Consider the following 19134-nt stretch of genomic DNA (forward strand, 5'->3'; position numbering starts at 1 on the left):
GATTTAATAATTGATATATACATCACTTCCACATCACCTGACAATCACTTCCTCCCAACTGGCGGTCTATTTAGGCTGCAAGATTTCCTGTCTCTCCCTCTGCTCTGTCGTTGCCACAAGACGTGATCTCATCACTCCTCTGACTGACGGGGCGTCGGAAACTTCACGTGAAGGCTCCAACAAATCAGAACAGCAACACTTAAACACCTGGATGTCCTCCATCACCTGAAGGAGGAGCAAATCATGTGACAGGAGCAGCTGGTCATGTGACCAATGTGAAACAGGAAAACACACAACAGTGTCTACAGATACAACCCAGCGTTTTTATGAGTGTATTGTGTGTGTGTGTGTGTGTGTGTGTGTGTGTGTGTGTGTGTGTGTGTGTGCGTGTGTGTGTGTGTGTGTGTCTAATGAGCTGTCAGCGGGGCCATCATTCAGCCCACATTATGCTGTCGACACGCCTCGTACGGTAACTCAGTTTGTGAGTGTTAGTGTGTGTGCGTGTGTGTGTGTGTGTGTGTGTGTGTGTGTTCATGGCCTGGTGCCCAGCATACGGCGCCACTTTATGAGTACAATGATCTCACCTTGACCCTCCTCCACACTGTGCGTATTCAGCAGTGTGTGTGTGTGTGTGTGTGTGTGTGTGTGTGTTGCAGAGTCAAACAGAGCTGGAGGTCTCCATCAGTCACACAAACAGATGTGTGTATGTAAACCTCTCAGGTTCAGCAGCAGTTTGCAGACATCACTTCAGTCTTTGTTCACATGTTTGACATTTTATTGACTAAACGATTAATCAACTCATCGTAAAAACTGAAGCTGCTGAGAAGAAGAAGCTCTGTAAAAAACTAGAAAAGAAATAAATGAACAAAACAGCCTAAAAAATGAGTCATGAACCTTTTGGTAAAACTGTCTCGTCATGGAACATGAGGAACATGAGGAACATGTGGAACATGAGGAACATGAGGAACATGTGGAACATGTGGAACATGAGGAACATGAGGAACATGTGGAAGATGTGGAACATGAGGAACATGTGGAACATGAGGAACATGAGGAACATGTGGAACATGAGGAACATGAGGAACATGTGGAACATGAGGAACATGTGGAACATGAGGAACATGAGGAACATGAGGAACATGTGGAACATGTGGAACATGAGGAATATGAGGAACATGTGGAAGATGTGGAACATGAGGAACATGTGGAACATGAGGAACATGTGGAACATGAGGAACATGAGGAACATGAGGAACATGAGGAACATGTGGAAGATGTGGAACATGAGGAACATGTGGAACATGAGGAACATGAGGAACATGTGGAACATGAGGAACATGAGGAACATGTGGAACATAAACAGAAATGACCCCACTGTGTGTTTTATCATGTGCACATTATCACTTCATAAAGCAGCTGTAACAAAGTCATGACGGATGCATGGTGCCTAACAGCGGTCAGGATCACAGAGAAAGGGGGCGGGGCTTGTCAAAGTGTTCAATAACAGTGGAGAAGTTGTGGGAACATAAAAAGAACAACATTTTCCTTTTAGCCGGATTCTTCCAGTTTGAGTCGCTGACTGCACAAAGGTGGTGAAACATAACTGAACTGCTTCTGCAGCGTGTAGCTAGTTTAATTAGTTAACACTGGTTAGCAGCTGTTAGCGTAGCTATTTGTTGGCCAGCAGGTTCTTCCTATATTAAGTCTTCATGCTAAGCTAGGCTAAAGACATCCTGGACATGAGATGTGGACATGTTTAAATCAAACTTGTGTCCTGTCTGAGCTGCACACTCTGAGACGATGAGCACACACACACACAGTGAGGACAAAGTTTAATTCTTGTTATTATTCACAAGCAGTTCATCACATCAGAGAATAAATATTGATCATAAAGAATAATCAGTTACACACTGAATGAAACGTCTGTTTGCTGCTAAAACTCATCACTTTCAGCTTTTAGTCTTTCGGCCTTTGATGGCTCCCGTAGTAAAAACTGAAAACTGTCAGCTGGCGAGAAACTGCTAAAACATGTAATAAAGTGTAAAACCCATAAATATTTATTCTGTCAGCAGGAACAAGAACAGCTGCAGTTCCTCTAATGTGCACTAGAGGACGCTCAGCTCTCAGGAGGAAATGTCTCTGGGCAGGCAGGAGGGAGGCTTACTCAGGTGAGGCTCTCTGAAGGTGCTGAAACACGTGTGAACGTATTTAGATAGAAGGTAAACCTCTGGCTGCTTAATGATGTCTCACTACAGCGCTATGAAGCCAAAACAAACATGTTACTGAGATTTATTGACAATAAACAGGCTGAGAGGATGCTGAGAGAACTACATCAGGAGGCAGGTTAGTAAAGAGGCTGAGTCCATGCTGTGTCAGGTCTGTCTGTGAGACGACAAGAACACGACTTTAAAATGGCTGTTTTCTGAATGGAGTTTGGTTTGACAGTTTCTAATGCAGCCTCAGGACGTCAGGAGAATCTTCAACAAGAGTTTCTTAATCAAGTTAAAAAGGTTGAATGTGGTTGCACCAAAGTGAGCTCTCCTCTGCTCACGTGTTTGTGTTGTTTGTAATCACATGAAAGAGTTCAGCTGGACCCATGTGTGAACCTCTGACTCTGCATCGGCTCTGATCACATGGTGCATCTGATCTGAGTGTGTCTTTTTTCTGTTCAGATGAATGTTGCTGTGTTTTCATCTCAGTTTACCACCCAGAGTCAGAGATGCTGCTTCACACCTGCTGACGCGTCTGCTCTGTGTCTCAAACAGTTCTGTGTAAGTCACTGACAGCACAGGATGATGGTGTCGCTCTGTGGGAGGTCTCGGATGATTCAGAGTATCGTGGACGATGTCAAACCGGGGCTGGGATGTGGAAGCGCTCCTCGCTGTCCTGATAGAGAGTCACTGAGGAGCATCACGTCTGCACGCGCTCAGATCATCTCTGACTCCGCGTTCAGACTCCCAGCAGGATCCCAGAGAACAGAGAGTCCTGCAGCACGCTGACGGCCGAGCCCGTGGCATTGTCCACATACACAGACACATACTCTCCAGCCTGCAGACACCCACACACACACACGCATGCACACACACACACACACACACACACACACACACACACACGCACACACACACACGCACGCACATACATGCTATCATTAAGATAAAGAAGTGAAAACAAACTGATAGAAAGACACGTTAAACATCAAAGAGCATTTTCAATCATATTTCTTTTAAATGTGTTCTTTTTCATCTTTTTCATCTTTTTATTTGTATTTGGTCATAATTATTTTCATCCCTGAGGGCCAAGCTGTCAATCAACTGGTTTAAGGCGGGTCTCCCTGTCAGGGCAGAGTGACATTTCCTGCACGTGTAAAAATAATGAAGCTTTTAAGTTTTTGATTATTTGACCTATTTGTCTTTCCTAGGTGTGTGTGTGTGTGTGTGTGTGTGTGTGTGTGTGTGTGTGTGTGTGTGCGCGTGCATGCGTGCGTGCGTGTGTGTGCGTGTGTGTGTGTGTTACCTGCAGATAAAGAGTTCCTGTCAGTAAGATGCTGAATGTTCCTCCAGCAGCAGCCACGCCCATCACAGACTCTACAGATCTAACACACACACACACACACACACACACACACACACTGAGCTTAGCTTTGTCAAACTCAGGATCATTCGTGTTTGTTCTTCATTAAACACGACCTGACAAGATTCACCTCCCAGGTACGTCTGAACGCCAAACAGCACCGTGTGTGTGTTCATCACCTGATCACCTGTAGGCCCCCCTGAACAAAGAGAGGAGTACTCACAGGTTGGTCTGACACAGAGACTCGATGCAGATCGCTGCTCTCACACTGTCTCTGAGCCGCACCTGGACTCTGTCACCTGACTCTGAAACACACACACACACACACAGCTCTCCTGAAGATGTCCCGACAGCTGCAGGTGTGAACACAAATCTACACATCATCTGTGTGTGTGTGTGTGTGTGTGTGTGTGTGTGTGTGTGTGTGTGTGTGTGTGTGTGCGCTCCCACCGATCAGTAGGCTGGCGGTGAGCTGGTAGAATCCGGCGATGGCGGCGGTGTATCGACCCGAGCTGCTGTTGAAGCTCTGACCTCTCTGCAGGCTTCGCTCTGAGTCTGAGGGCTGCAGGGGTCAAAGGTCAAACGCAGGGTTCACAACCTGTGACCTCACCTGTGTGTGTGTGTGTGTGTGTCACCTGGCTGAATGGCTGCAGCTCCACCAGGCTGCGTCGGGGGACGGTGATGTCCTGCAGGAGGCGACTGAGGAAGGAGGTGGAGACACGAGGAGGTCGGTCACACAGGAAGCACACTCCTCCTGCATCGTCTGAGAGGAGGAGGAGGAGTAAGTGGAGAGAAAGAGGAGAGAGAGAGATAAAGGAGAGGAGGGGGGGAGAGAGGAAGAGAAGCAAGGTGTTGAGAGAGAAAGGGGAGGAGGGGGAGGGGAAGGTTGAGGAGGAAGAGGGGAAGAGAGACGGAGGGAGGAGGAGGAGGAGAAAAAGAAGAATTGTTTGTTTGTATAAAGTTTTTCAAAATGACGTCATCGAGGGAAAAATGGCCGATTGAGTGTTTGTTGGCGAAGAGCCTGCTCTGCACAGAGACGTAAACACACACACACTTGGAGACAGCCGACACAAACATTTACTGTGTGTGTGTGTGCGCGTGCGTGCGTGTGTGTGCGTGTGTGTGTGCGTGTGTGGGTGTGTGTGTGTTGGCGCCACTGTGCTTGGGTAACAGTGCTGCTGCAGTTCTCTGTTAGAAGTGCCTAAATGCCTGCACACACACACACACACTCTCAGACTGTGGTCAGACTTCAGACGTCTGAGCTAACCTAACCTCCACAGAAGCAAATTAGCTATGAATTCTGGGTAAATGATGTCTTTGTTCAGCAGAGTCAGAGGGATGCACCGTCTCCTGAGGACACACTGACGGCCTCACAGCACACACTCTGTTTGAACCACTGACTCTATAAACATGGATGTTGCCACGGCGACATCACTCTGCTGTTTGAAGCCACGTGTTTGCCATCTTTTTTTCTGGAGCCAAGTGACCATATTTGGACGAGAGGGCAGAGCTAGAGAGGAGAGTTATCAGAGCTCGTGGCTAATTCATTAGCTGCTAACGAGCTAGTTAACCACCATGTTTCCATGAGACTCTCTTTGTGGAGTTTGTTCCTCAGACTGAAGAAGCTGAGAAAACGACAAACAGTGAAGCAGCTAACAAGCATCAGACACAGATAGCTGCTAATCAGTGCTAACATATAAATAAGTAAGATGTGACTGAGCGTAAAACCTGTCAGACTCTCAGATCCAGTGTGATGACGGCTCAGCCCTCGTCCCCTGACACTGCTCCTCCTGGCAGCTACGTGTGCTACATACAATGATGTCATAAACATGTCAACAGCATGAACTATCACTAACTTGATGATCAGACACAGTTTACGTCTGGGTTCACCTTTAACACAACAACACAACCTGATGGAGGGAAACAGGCAATTAACATGATCCAACAAATACACACACACACACACACACACACGCACAGATAGTAACAAAGACACACCATCAGTGAGCAGGAATGTCAGGAATCCTGCTCCTGAGCCAAGTCACATCCACGCTCCACAAAATTACCCCTATTAAGGACTCAGACAGGCTGCCTCCACACACACACACACACACACACACACACACACACACACACGCACTGTATTTATATAACCTACATAGCAGGATAACTGATGGTAAATTAAAGTCATGTAAACTCTCCACAGTTTCTTCAGAGTCAAATGTTTACACAACCAGTTTAGCCTAGCTAAGCCCAAAGACTTGGAGCAGGGGGAATCTGCTAGGATAGCTTAGAATTGGAATTCATAATAATATGAAGCATATGTTCATTGCTAATCTAGGTCAGGACAAAAACTCAAAGATGATTAAAACTGCTCGCCTGGCATAGAAAAAACACTGAGAACAGTTGATAAGTGTTAGCCTAGCTTAGCACAAAGACTGAGAACAGTTGTTAAGTGTTAGCCTAGCTTAGTACAAAGACCAAGAACAGTTGATAAGTGTTAGCCTAGCTTAGTACAAAGACCAAGAACAGGTGTTAGCTGTTAGCCTAGCTTAGCACAAAGACAGAGAACAGGTGTTAGCTGTTAGCCTAGCTTAGCACAAAGACAGAGAACAGGTGTTAGCTGTTAGCCTAGCTTAGCACAAAGACTGAGAACAGTTGTTAAGTGTTAGCCTAGCTTAGTACAAAGACTGAGAACAGTTGTCAAGTGCTAGCCTAGCTTAGCACAAAGACTGAGAACAGTTGATAAGTGTTAGCCTAGCTTAGCACAAAGACTGAGAACAGTTGTCAAGTGTTAGCCTAGCTTAGCACAAAGACTGAGAACAGTTGTTAAGTGTTAGCCTAGCTTAGTACAAAGACTGAGAACAGTTGTCAAGTGTTAGCCTAGCTTAGCACAAAGACTGAGAACAGTTGATAAGTGTTAGCCTAGCTTAGCACAAAGACTGAGAACAGTTGTCAAGTGTTAGCCTAGCTTAGCACAAAGACTGAGAACAGTTGTTAAGTGTTAGCCTAGCTTAGTACAAAGACCAAGAACAGGTGTTAACTGTTAGCCTAGCTTAGCACAAAGAAAGAGAACAGTTGTCAAGTGTTAGCCTAGCTTAGTACAAAGACTGAGAACAGTTGTCAAGTGTTAGCCTAGCTTAGCACAAAGACTGAGAACAGTTGATAAGCGTTAGCCTAGCTTAGCACAAAGACTGAGAACAGTTGTCAAGTGTTAGCCTAGCTTAGCACAAAGACTGAGAACAGTTGATAAGTGTTAGCCTAGCTTAGCACAAAGACTGAGAACAGTTGTCAAGTGTTAGCCTAGCTTAGCACAAAGACTGGGAACAGTTGTCAAGTGTTAACCTAGCTTAGCACAAAGACTGAGAACAGTTGTTAAGTGTTAGCCTAGCTAAGTACAAATACCAAGAACAGGTGTTAGCTGTTCTCACCTCTCAGTCTGAGCTGCAGCTCCTGGATCAGCTCCTGCTGCTGGGGCAGGAGGGGGGCGGGGGGCCCTGGAGGCCCCTGGGGTCCCGGAGGTCCTGGAGGGCCTGGAAGACCGTGCTGCAAGACACAAACATTTAAACATTTACAGCGTAGCCCTCCAATCATCAGGTGATATGAGTGATTTTTACGTTTCAGATCAAAGACACTGAACCGACTTCTTTCTTCTTTATTGATCTGAACTGTGTCAGAAGATCAGAAGGATCAGAGAGAGAGCGTCTGACAGCTCGTCTCTGTTTGACTCTCAGTGTTTCTGATATCTCCACTGACTGAATGGGGTGTCGTAGTTTAACATCCATGAAGGAGGGTTATTACACCCTGTTGTCCATGCGCTGTCCCTCACAAACTTTCAGTGTAAAGCTCAGTGGTTCCTACTGAAGAAGCTCACACACTAACCCTAACAGTTTCATTGGATAACAGTGACCTGAGTGAGGAGCAGACCTCAGGCTTTCTTATGTACAGGTGTGTCTCCTACCTTGGAGCTCCTCCTGCTCCCTTTGCTCCTCCGGTTGTCTCCTTTGTTGGAGTTTCTCCTGAAGATGAGCCAGGAGCTGAGAGGAGACACTCGGGACAGGTCGGAGGACGGTGGCTCCTGGAGGACAAAAAGCAGGTTCACTAACATTTGACTGATGTCAGCTTCCTGCGTCCTGTGACGTTATGATTGGTCCCAAAGAAGCTGGCCTCTGATTGGCTGTGAGAACGAGGCCTGTCCTCCATGTTTGATGAAAGAGTGAAAATAAAGTCTGAACTCATCGACGTCGTAAAGATTCTTTTCCTGATCGATTGACACGTCTCATGTGATGTCACCTGAATGTTCACACCTGCTTCCTTCATGTTATTTATTGTTTATAAACTTGTAAAGGTGAGTCTGTTATTGGATGATTGAGGCGGTTGTACAGGTGAAGTCAGGTGACGTTTATACAGCAGTAAAGAGGGGATGAAACCGGTTTAATCCTGTTTATTCTGATTCTGATTCGGTTTCAGAGAGATGAGTGATTTTTATCATTTGATAAGTTTTATTTTAAACATGTAAAATGTATTTTATTATGATTCATGTATTATATTTAAATAATGAACTAAATTATGTTTTATGTTGTTAGTAATTATACAACAGTTAGTTTGGACCTTGTCATCTGATTGGACTAGAGGCAGGTGTTGAGACTACAGGTGTAACAGTCCAGCAGGACGTGTAACAGTGATGATGTTCAAACACACGTTATGTTACATTTGATATGTTTCTTTATGTTTTCACACCTTACATTTAAAATAATATAGTATTTATATTTAACTTATATTTATTAAATCTTTACATTATTTCAGAGTTTATTATTATGTCAGTAAAACTCATGTTTTCATATTTCATCCATTAAAACAAACGATTTCTGATTGATCAGCTTTGATATTGATCATGTGAGTTCTATAATACTATTTATATTTACAGTCTATGATGTGTTTGTGATGTCCTGTCTGTGTGAACACTTTAAACACATCAGTGTGCGTATTGATTAAATATTGATTAAATCAGTGATCGGGCGTCCTGTGAGCGTCTCACCAGGCTCTCCGTGCTGACGGCTTCGTCCTCCTCCTGGAGCTCCTGACTCTCCTCGCTCTCCTCCTCCTCAGCGCTCGCCGCCTCCACCTTCATCATCATCCTCGTCATCATCAGTCCCAGGAGCAGCAGGAGCAGCCACCCCCCCGCCCCGCCTGCGGAGCTCCCTCTGTGAGAGAACCTGCTCGGCATGCTGGGAGGAGGGAGGCGTTCAGGTGGACGTTCCCATGATGCACTGTGGTCAACCTGCTCCTCTCACATCAGATGAAGGACAGACAGACAGTCAGACAGTCAGTCAGTCAGACAGTCAGTCAGACAGTTAGACAGACAGTCAGACAGTCAGTCAGACAGTCAGTCAGACAGACAGACAGACAGTCAGACAGTCAGTCAGACAGTCAGTCAGACAGTCAGACAGACAGTCAGACAGTTAGACAGACAGTCAGACAGTCAGTCAGACAGACAGTCAGACAGTCAGTCAGTCAGACAGACAGTCAGACAGTTAGACAGACAGTCAGACAGTCAGTCAGACAGTCAGTCAGACAGACAGACAGACAGTCAGACAGTCAGTCAGTCAGACAGTCAGTCAGACAGTCATTCAGTCAGACAGACAGTCAGTCAGACAGTCAGACAGTCAGTCAGTCAGAAAGTCAGTCAGACAGACAGTCAGACAGACAGTCAGACAGACAGTCAGACAGTCATTCAGTCAGTCAGACAGACAGTCAGTCAGACCGTTAGACAGACAGTCAGTCAGACCGTCAGTCAGACAGACAGACAGACAGACCGTCAGTCAGTCAGTCAGACAGACCGTCAGACAGTCAGACAGACAGACAGTCAGACAGACAGACAGACAGACAGAACCAGACAGACAGACAGACAGACAGACACAGTCAGTCAGACAGACAGACAGACAGACAGACAGTCAGACAGACAGACAGACACAGTCAGTCAGACAGACAGACAGACAGACAGTTGTCTTCAGTCTCTCTTGGTCTCCTCTGTGAATGTGCTGATCTCTGCTGTGAACACAAACACAGTGTGAGGTTTCTCTCTCTCTCTCTCTGTCTCTCTCTCTCTCTGGGTGGTTTGGTGCCTCCTCCTTCTCCTCCTCCTCCGTCTCCTTCTCCTCCTTCTCCTCCTCTTTTTCCACCTCTTCCTCTCCTGTCTCTCAGCACCGAGTCCTTTCTCCTCCTGCTTCTCCTTCACGCTGCAGGCACAGAGCTTCTCCTCTGATCCTCCTCGGTTTGAACGTCTCTGCTCTGCTGAGGCTGTTTTTATCTCCCTCCCTCCTCCCTGACTCCTCCTCCTCAGCTCCTCCCCCTCCTCCTCCTCTTCCTTCTCTTTCTTGTCTATCTGTGTGGATCTGAAGCCGTCACTTCATCTGTCTGCAGCTGTTTTTCTTAATGTCTCCTCAGCGTCCGTCTGTCTCTCTCTGTAATCTCCTGTCCCATCGTTTGTCTTTCTCTGACTCCACACTCTGCCCCCCCCGCCCCCCTGTACTCCTCCTCCTCCTCCTCCTCCTCCTCCTCCTCCAGCTCTGCAGGGTCCTAATGCAGCAGCTCTGAATGATGAACATGTGTTATATACTCAGCATATATTTGAACACATAAAGAATCTGTAGCAGTGTTTGAGGTTTGGACACGTTGTTTCGCACATGAACACATCCGTCCTGTGAGCTGCAGAGAAAGACTCCAGGAGCAGCGTCCTACAAACACGTTTCTGTTGGGGGACTAGATCGCAGAGGATTGAACCCTCACACCTAAGTGACACCGGGCGACACAGCTCTGAGTGTCTTGTGTTTTGGAGTCTGCAGGAAGGAGTAAATGTCACTTCCTGTGTCCAGTGTGTGGCGCTAGAGAGCACACAAACACAAGTTGTGTCTCAATTCTGGGGCTGCATCCTTCGGAGCCTGCATAGACGCTGAGGCCGGACTGCAAAGAGACGGCCTGGTCCAGAGGATTTCCTGTTTCCATCACCAGCTGTTCCCGCCCTTACCCTTGTGTCACAAAGCACCGCTCCTGTTGCCTAGCAACAGCTAGCTAGCTGACTCACTGGCTAACATAACAAACTCAACAGTTACGTAACCATTTTAAGGACAATTTAAAGTTTCAAGGCCCCTTTCATTTGTATCGCAGCTATCCGACTGAGTTGGACTCAAAAACGGTCAGTCCACGCAGGACGCACCTGAAGGAGCCTTTGAAATGGGACAGCCTTCCACACGCCGCTGTGACACAATCGGCCTTCAAATACGGCTTTGGAAGTATGCTGCCCCTGATACAGCTGCAACAACTGTTACAACAACTTCCTGTTTCATGGTGAAACACCAAAATAAGGGTTTCTGTGTTTATGGAAAGTACTATTTTTTAACAAATGTTCATCCTCAAAGTGTTTCTGTCTGATGACCAAGTTGAAGGAGGATCAGGTGAATCTCTGAGGAGGACTTTATTAAAGTACAACCAGAAATATGCTTACATTTCAAAATGACTGACTTCCTGTTGGGTTGAGATCAAGGTGTCGTGTTTCATGATCCTGCTACATGACTAACAGGTCAGTGAAACGTGCTGTGACGAGCACGCTGTAAGAGATCACAGCATTATAATGAAGTTAGCTGTACATCACAGTGCTGATGTTTAACATATTAAACTGTCATGACTCAAATATTTCACTTGTATATGTGTTATATGTGTAGAGTAGCTGTTGTATAGCACTTCTCTTTGTGTAGTGTTAGTATGGGAAGTAGCAGCCCCCCCCCCCCCCCCAGGAGTTGAGATAAGGTGGGCGTGGCTTCAGTCTGACAGGATGATGAAAGTGGGCGTGGCTCCAGTCTGACAGGATGATGAAAGTGGGCGTGGCTCCAGTCTGACAGGATGATGAAAGTTAGTCTGAATTTTGATCAAACAGCAGCGACGGTTTCCTCTGAATCTGACTGAGGCTGATAGAGACACACACACACACACACACACACACACAGACAGTAATATTTCATCAGACAGCAGCAGTCTCTGAAACATGAACATTTAAACAGTGTTATAAATATTGTCCAGTGAGTGAGGCTGTGACACTTTAGGATCTTTGATAATCCTTTGAATAAACTGTTTTACATCATTTAACCTGAGCTTCAGATGCTGTTAACACAGTGGCACAGTGACATCACACACACACACACACACACACACACACACACACACAGACAGATGTTTCCCTCTCTCTGCTCCTCTGTAGGCCTTCACGCCGGCCTACGGGGCTGCAGACATGTTTCCCTCTCTCTGCTCCTCTGTAGGCCTTCACGCCGGCCTGCGGGGCTGCAGACATGTTTCCCTCTCTCTGCTCCTCTGTAGGCCTTCACGCCGGCCTACGGGGCTGCAGACATGTTTCCCTCTCTCTGCTCCTCTGTAGGCCTTCACGCCGGCCTACGGGGCTGCAGACATGTTTCCCTCTCTCTGCTCCTCTGTAGGCCTTCACGCCGGCCTACGGGGCTGCAGACATGTTTCCCTCTCTCTGCTCCTCTGTAGGCTCTGTGTTAATTGTTCTGCACCAAAATCACCAAAACAAACTCCTTGTATGTGTGAACCTACTTGGCAATAAACACTGATTCTGATTGTGATTCTGATTGTTGACATGTTCGTGCCCCCGTGCAATGCAGAGCTGTAACGACTGATTTATCTGATTGTTATTGTTATTATTGTATTGATTATTGCTTCATTATTGAAATGTTATTTTATATAATTACATGATGCTTTGACAATATTGTAGCTGTTACATTCAAGCTTATTGAATTGATACAGTTGGATCCCTTTCAGAATGAAGTGATGAACAGCCAATCAGAATGCCCCTGAGTGTTCACTGTGTGGCCTGTAGTGAACTATACTCAGGTGTGTGTCGGTGCAGGGACGTGCTCATTAAACAGCTTGTGTTCTGTTTGAATGAAGCGAGGAGCTGCTGATGCTGCGGTGCTTTAAACAATAACTGCTTCAGATCAAGCTGAGCCCTGCTGCAGCTCCCCCTGCTGGGCGGGAGGACACACTGCAGCTCCATGAAACAGACTGTAAAAAACATGACAGACACACACACACAGTTACTTGTTCAGACACACTAACTGTATGTACATGAGCCTTTAATAAAACACACACACACACACACACACACACACACCTGCGAGCAGCAGGTGAAGCAGCTGTAAGTCCTGCTAAGAGGATCTGTCTGCACACACACATACACACACACACACACACACACACACAGTGTAAGCCTGGGTGTGCTGAGGATCAGCTCAGTGTCTGTGAGTGTGAGCAGTTGAACAGAGGCATGATGGGAGCTGACGGAGAAGAGCCCCGAAAACACACCTGACCTCTGAACCCGGGACACGCCGGACACTGTGTGTGTGTGTGTGTGTGTGCGTGTGTGTGTGTGTGTGTGATGGACGCCGTGGATCCGTCTCCTCTGCGGCACTTCGTGGTGGCGAAGCGTTCGATTACCTCAATCTTTGATCAGCTGCTCGACTTTGTGAAGGATGGCTCCGCCTTTGTGGACGGTGAGGCACACACACACACACACACACACACACACACACACAGGCTGCAGGTAGCTCAGGTATGTGCTGAGGGTGTCTGAGATGACTTGAATGTTCCACAACTCAGATGAAACTGTTTGGTGTTGAAACGATGAACAGTTTGTTTTTCAGAGTCTGTGAGGTCAGGGGTCAGCAGGGGTCAGCAGGGGTCAGCAGAGGTCATTGTGGGGGATATTTTTATTTCACATGGTTTTAAGTTATTATATGAAACACTCCATGATGTCATCAGGTGACACAGTACGGTGTCAGCATCACATCGCTGTGCGGTGTTTGTTGTCCATTAGAGGCTCCTGTTGGAGACTTTGTTGGGCCGTGACCCTCATGTTGGGAAAAAACGAGATGCTGTAACCATCAACAAACAACAAACAAACAACAAAACAAACAACAATACTTTGTAACGTTTGATGTAGAAACAGATTGTTAGAGTCAGGTGGACCGATGTCATGGATCTGTTGTTTGTTTGTTTGTTTGTTTGTTTGTTTGTCTGTGTGTGTGTGTGTGTGTGTGTGTGTGTGTGTGTGTGTGTGTGTGTGTGTGTGTTTATGTGTTGGCAGTGTTTGTCAGAGGCGTGGCGGGAAAGGAGCTGGGTCAGGTGGACTGATGTGTAACAGGTGTTTGTTTATTTGTGTGCTATGTTGTTTATTGATTGTGTTTGTGTGTTGATTTATCTGTGATGTCAGAGGCGTGGCGGGGGGAGGAGCTGGGTCAGGTGGCGGTGGAGGAGCAGAGCCTGGAGATGCAGAGCTGTGCCACCAAACTGTGGACCATCAGAGACGTTCTGCTCAGGAGACACATGAAGGTGGCCTTCTTCGGCAGGTACGACTCTGACACACATGCAGCTCCCACCTGTCACTCAAAGAGGCCACACCCCTAATGCTGCATCACTTTAAGCCTTAATATAATGTAAACAGGTGAGCTGTATAAAGATTCTCCCCGTACAGTTGTCATGAAGAGAGAAATGAGCTATAGAGACCCAAACTGTTTTTTGTACCAGGCTGTAAACATGTTTACTTCTGCTGTAAAGTTTAACATGGGGCTCTATGGGGACTGACTCACTGCTGGAGACAGCCTCAAGTGGACACCAGAGGAACTGCAGGTTGCTTCATTTCTCGACCTGGAGGTCACAGATTGTCAAAGCGTGATGAAGAACACTGTTGATCCTGTTTGATGTTTAATGGTTTCTAGGTGTTCTTCACAAATAAAATACATGTTCCTTTTATTTCATCACTTCCACGTCTGCGTCACAATAACACCTGAATATCTAACTTGAGTACAATAATCTGTATTTATGTTTGCAAGTTATTTTAAGCTCATGAGTGTGAAGTTGTGAACAATAAACACAGTAAGGGCCCTGTGCGGTGGTAAATCTACATGACAGCTATCTTGACAGCAGCTGTGTTGCTTTCTGATGTTATAACTTTCTTTATTATTGTTGGTGCTAAAAAACAGCCTGACGCTCCGTTAGAGAAAATAAAGAGCCTGAAACAATTCAAATCTGTCGGGTCATTTTCTGTCCTGTCACTGGTTCATACTGAACGTGTCTGAGGGAACATTCAGACTGAGCGCTGAGAGACGCTGACAGCAGGTCAGAGCAGACTGAGCGCGTGCAGCAGCGGCTCAGTGTGGAGCTGACCTGAGATCTGATGTGAGCACGCTCTGTGGCTGCAGATAAACTTATCTCTGAGCCACAACCTGCTGCAGCCTCCTGTTCAAACATCAGCCGCCCACGTGTGATGAAATGTTTCAGAATGCACCGCTGATGATGTCATCCCTCAACAGGAAGTGACTTTCACTGTAAAACATTAATGTTTTACTTTTCTTCTGAATATTCAACTCGATTCTTTTATTTTCATGTTTGAATCATTTAAACAAAATCATCATGTTAACTGGACGAACTGCTGAGGAGTCATGGTGTACATTAACCGTCTGTCTGTCTGTCTGCCTGCCTGTCTGTCTGTCCGCCTGTCTGCCTGCCTGTCTGTCTGTCTGTCTGTCTGTCTGTCCGCCTGTCTGTCTGTCTGTCTGACCGTCTGTCTGTCTGCTTGCCTGTCTGTCTGACTGCCTGCCTGTCTGTCCGCCTGTCTGTCCGCCTGTCTGTCTGTCTGCCTGTCTGTCCACCTGTCTACTTGTCTGTCTGTCTGTCTGTCTGTCTGTCTGTCCGCCTGTCTGCTTGCCTGTCTGTCTGCCTGCCTGTCTGTCCACCTGTCTGTCTGTCTGTCTGTCTGTCCGCCTGTCTGTCCGCCTGTCTGTCTGTCTGTCTGTCTGTCTGTCTGTCTGTCTGACCGTCTGTCTGTCTGCTTGCCTGTCTGTCTGACTGCCTGCCTGTCTGTCCGCCTGTCTGTCCGCCTGTCTGCCTGTCTGTCTGTCTGTCTGTCTGTCTGCCTGTCTGTCCACCTGTCTGCTTGCCTGTCTGTCTGTCTGTCCGCCTGTCTGCTTGCCTGTCTGTATGCCTGCCTGTCTGTCCACCTGTCTGTCTGTCTGTCTGTCTGTCTGTCCGCCTGTCTGTCCGCCTGTCTGTCTGTCTGTCTGCCTGTCTGTCCACCTGTCTGCTTGCCTGTCTGTCTGCCTGCCTGTCTGTCCGCCTGTCTGTCTGTCTGCCTGTCTGCCTGCCTGTCTGCCTGTCTGCCTGCCTGTCTGTCCGCCTGCCTGTCTGTCTGCCTGCCTGTCTCTCAGGACGAGTAACGGGAAGAGCACTGTGATCAACGCCATGCTGAGGGACCGCGTGCTGCCCAGCGGCATCGGTCACACCACCAACTGCTTCCTGAGGGTGGAGGGAACGGACGGAGACGACGCCTACCTCACCACCGAGGCGTCCAATGAGAGGAAGAGCGTCACCGTACGCATCACTCACAGACACGGCCACAGGAAGCTTCATCACATGTCACACACAACATGTCAGACTGTCACTCTGTCTGGACATCAGCAGACTCACTCATCACTCCTCCTCTCTCCTCCTCCTCTTCCTCCTCCCCCTCCCCCTCAGACGGTGAACCAGCTGGCCCACGCCCTCCACATGGACCCCACTCTGGACTCTGGCAGTCTGGTGAAGGTGTTCTGGCCGAAGAGTCGCTGTGCTCTGCTGAGAGACGACCTGGTGCTGATGGACAGGTGACTCATGTTTACCTGTCAGACACTGTAAAATAAAACGTTTGTCAGAGACGTGCACGGCGTCTTAGCGTGAGATATAAAGTCCCCTGTGCAAAGGATTGTGGGTCAGAATCACCAAAACAACATGCTGGCCTGCAGACTGTAAACAGGATGTAGAGGGACATCGATCTATCTGGCATACTGCATAGTCTGACCTCTGACCTCTGACCCTCAGCCCGGGCACTGATGTCACTCTGGAGTTGGACAGCTGGATCGATAAGTTCTGTCTGGACGCAGACGTGTTCGTCCTGGTGGGAAACGCAGAGTCTACGCTCATGAACACGGTGAGAGAACAGAGCTCTGACTGTGTAATAGACCATAAGTGATCTGTTACAGACCTGAGAGGACAAGAATAATGATATAGTTACATCATATATAATTATATCATTAATATAATAAATCATCAATAACATTGATCAGATTATGTTCTTCCGTCTGCAGGAGAAACTTTTCTTCCACAAAGTCAGCGAGAGAATCTCCAAACCCAACATCTTCATCCTGCACAACCGCTGGGACGCTTCAGTGAGCGAACCGGAGTACATCGACGAGGTGTGTGTGTTTGTGTGTGTGCGCGCGTGTTTGTATGCTTCACAGTAAAAGTCTCAATCGCCTCAGCAACACGAGACAACGCAGGCTGTGAAATGGAGACAGATAATGTTAACAAACAACAGCACCTACAACAACACCAACACAAACTACACACAAGAATAAAAACAAAAATAAGTTTATCTAGTGAAGCCCGTCTGACCAAACAGGAAGTGACCGACATCAGGGCGAAAACTAGAGTCTACATCGGCAGGGCACGTGAATCACGGAGACCTTCGACTGCTTTTGGGATCAAAACAGACCCACGACTTATTGTTGTCATAGAAACAAAACCTGCGTGCAGCGTTCTCTCACCGCGTGCAGCGTTTTTTCTCTCACAGCACAAGTGCTTCATCCCAGTGCCAAGTCACAATGCCGGAGTCATGCAGTGTATTTATGTTAGAGCTAGTTGGCTAACCTTAGCATGCTCGCTAACGTTATGACAACCAAAATACTACCTGAGTGTGTGTCAGTGTTGTCAGTCTAGCTTGACAAATAACCCGTCCAGCTAACATGATGCTAACTGAGGTATGATGACAAACTGTTGATTTTGGACAACATGATGCCGGTCAACGAACACGACCCGTCAGTGAACAGTAGACAGAGCCGGTGAGTTCAGAGACTGAGCATGCTCAGTTTTGTGTGTCTTCAGCAGAAACCCCGGATGCTCGTCCGTGCGAGCGCGTACAAGAAGGTTGACTGCAGTACGCTCAACGGCCGAACGTGTCGCTAGGAATGAGGACTTTCTGAAAGTTACATATAGACCCTTTTAAGTGAACTTGTTCAACACATCCTGCTCTCTGATTGGCTGTCGGCTGCTCCCATAACAAGCAGGACCCTGGCCTGCAGACGTTTTGTTTTAATAAAGCTTGTTTAAGTAAATGCTCATACATATATGAGAAGCTTTAATTAATATATATCTATATGCTCCCCCTGCTGGCCAGGTGAGGAAGCAGCACCTGGATCGCTGTGTGAGCTTCCTGGCCGAGGAGCTGAAGGTGGTCGGTCTGGACGAGGCTCCGGGGAGGATCTTCTTCGTCTCAGCCAGAGAGGTCCTGAGCTCCAGGATGCAGCGAGCACAGGGCATGCCTGAGACAGGTGAGCCAGGTGAGGGTCCGCAGGAGGAGGAGACGCTTCCTTGAGTGTGTGTGTGTGTGTGTGTGTGTGTGTGTGTGTGTGTGTGTGTGTGTGTGTGTGTGCGTGTGTGCCAGTGTGTGCGCGTGTGTGTGTGTGGTTCAAGACGTGTCAGAGTGTCCAAAGGATTTAACTGTCTTTGTGCTTGTTGTCCTTAAAACCTTTAAAGAATCTGAATGTTTTTCACTCTCATGTTTTATACACTAAATATTTAATCAATCCGATGCTGAACAAATAAATCGATCAATCAATGAAGGAGGAACTGTGAGGTGCAGTCCTGAAGTTGACTCAACATCGTGTTAAACACATCCACACTGTATCGACTGTGCTTCCTGTTACTGTGGTTGAACCCGTCAGAGCTCAGTCTGACGGTCACCACAAATACTCACAGATTCATCAGACTCACCTGTGTCCGCCTGCAGGTGGCGCTCTGGCTGAAGGGTTCCACGAGAGATTGAGAGAGTTCCAGATGTTTGAGCGGACGTTTGAGGTACAAACACAACAGCTGCTTCATGAGGTGTTTTACTGTCTCTGACCAAAGACCATCCAGCTGAACCAGCTGTCGATGACCTTTGACCCTGCAGGAGTTCATCTCTCAGTCTGCAGTGAAGACCAAGTTTGAGCAGCACACGGTGAGAGCGTGGCAGATCACCGAGGCCATCAAAGCTGTGATGGACGCCATCAACATCTCCTCGGCCGACAGGAAGTCAGGGAACACACTCCTTCACTGCAACTCTTTTCCCCACAATCACAGAGTGTTTCTAATTCTGACCTTTGACCTCTAACAGGATCTGCTGCCTGGAGGAGCGGGAGGATCAGAGGGACCGGCTGGAGTTTGTCCGAGGACAGATTAACCGCCTGACCGACAGCGTCAGAGAGAGGATCAAGACTCTGACTGATGATGTCACTGCCAAGGTGAAGAAATCGTCCAGCTGAAGGTTCACACACGTCAGCTGCTGCTCTGCTGCTGCCTCCATCTGTTAGTGTGTTTGAGGTGTGGTGTTATTTTGGTGTTTTAAATGTTAGTTTTGATCCAACTCAATAATTGTTTAATAACTCAAACAAACTAACTGATTGATGCAATATCACACCA

The 19134-nt window shown here is 47.3% G+C and overlaps 2 protein-coding genes across 2 annotated transcripts in view; one reads left to right on the forward strand and one right to left on the reverse strand.

Annotated features, from left to right (window-relative positions):
• Positions 1–1244: 1244 nt before the first annotated feature.
• LOC138611695 (erythroferrone) lies at positions 1245–8983 on the reverse strand. The gene is made up of 8 exons (XM_069684892.1): positions 8612–8983; positions 7535–7651; positions 7005–7119; positions 4209–4336; positions 4024–4135; positions 3797–3878; positions 3517–3595; positions 1245–3048 (listed from the first exon to the last, which is right to left on the reverse strand). Exons 1-8 carry the CDS (start codon positions 8798–8800, stop codon positions 2950–2952), a joined length of 921 nt encoding a protein of 306 aa, XP_069540993.1. The 5' UTR covers positions 8801–8983; the 3' UTR covers positions 1245–2949.
• A 4038-nt stretch (positions 8984–13021) lies between these two features.
• Positions 13022–19134, forward strand: part of mfn1a (mitofusin 1a) — a 9106-nt gene continuing 2993 nt past the window's right edge. The window contains exons 1-10 of the mRNA XM_069684803.1: positions 13022–13136; positions 13856–13991; positions 15849–16011; positions 16159–16283; positions 16498–16606; positions 16764–16871; positions 17852–18005; positions 18464–18531; positions 18626–18747; positions 18830–18956. Of these exons, the coding sequence (XP_069540904.1) occupies positions 13022–13136; positions 13856–13991; positions 15849–16011; positions 16159–16283; positions 16498–16606; positions 16764–16871; positions 17852–18005; positions 18464–18531; positions 18626–18747; positions 18830–18956 (1227 nt within the window). The remainder of the gene's footprint in view (positions 13137–13855; positions 13992–15848; positions 16012–16158; positions 16284–16497; positions 16607–16763; positions 16872–17851; positions 18006–18463; positions 18532–18625; positions 18748–18829; positions 18957–19134) is intronic.

The sequence above is a fragment of the Semicossyphus pulcher genome, unplaced genomic scaffold, assembly GCF_022749685.1.
Source record: "Semicossyphus pulcher isolate SPU_LCO1_2020_fin unplaced genomic scaffold, fSemPul1.0.p SCAF_7, whole genome shotgun sequence".
In the NCBI taxonomy this organism is placed as follows: domain Eukaryota; kingdom Metazoa; phylum Chordata; class Actinopteri; order Labriformes; family Labridae; genus Semicossyphus; species Semicossyphus pulcher.

Bases quoted from the DNA above. Each gene is read 5' to 3' on its own strand.
- LOC138611695 (XM_069684892.1), bottom strand. From the start codon at position 8,800: ATGCCGAGCAGGTTCTCTCACAGAGGGAGCTCCGCAGGCGGGGCGGGG. The intron at 3,879-4,023 runs GTGGGAGCGCAC...TGTGTGTTTCAG, and splicing joins CACCGCCAGCCTACTGATCG to AGTCAGGTGACAGAGTCCAG. The intron at 3,596-3,796 runs GTGAGTACTCCT...TGTGTGTGTTAG, and splicing joins TCTCTGTGTCAGACCAACCT to ATCTGTAGAGTCTGTGATGG.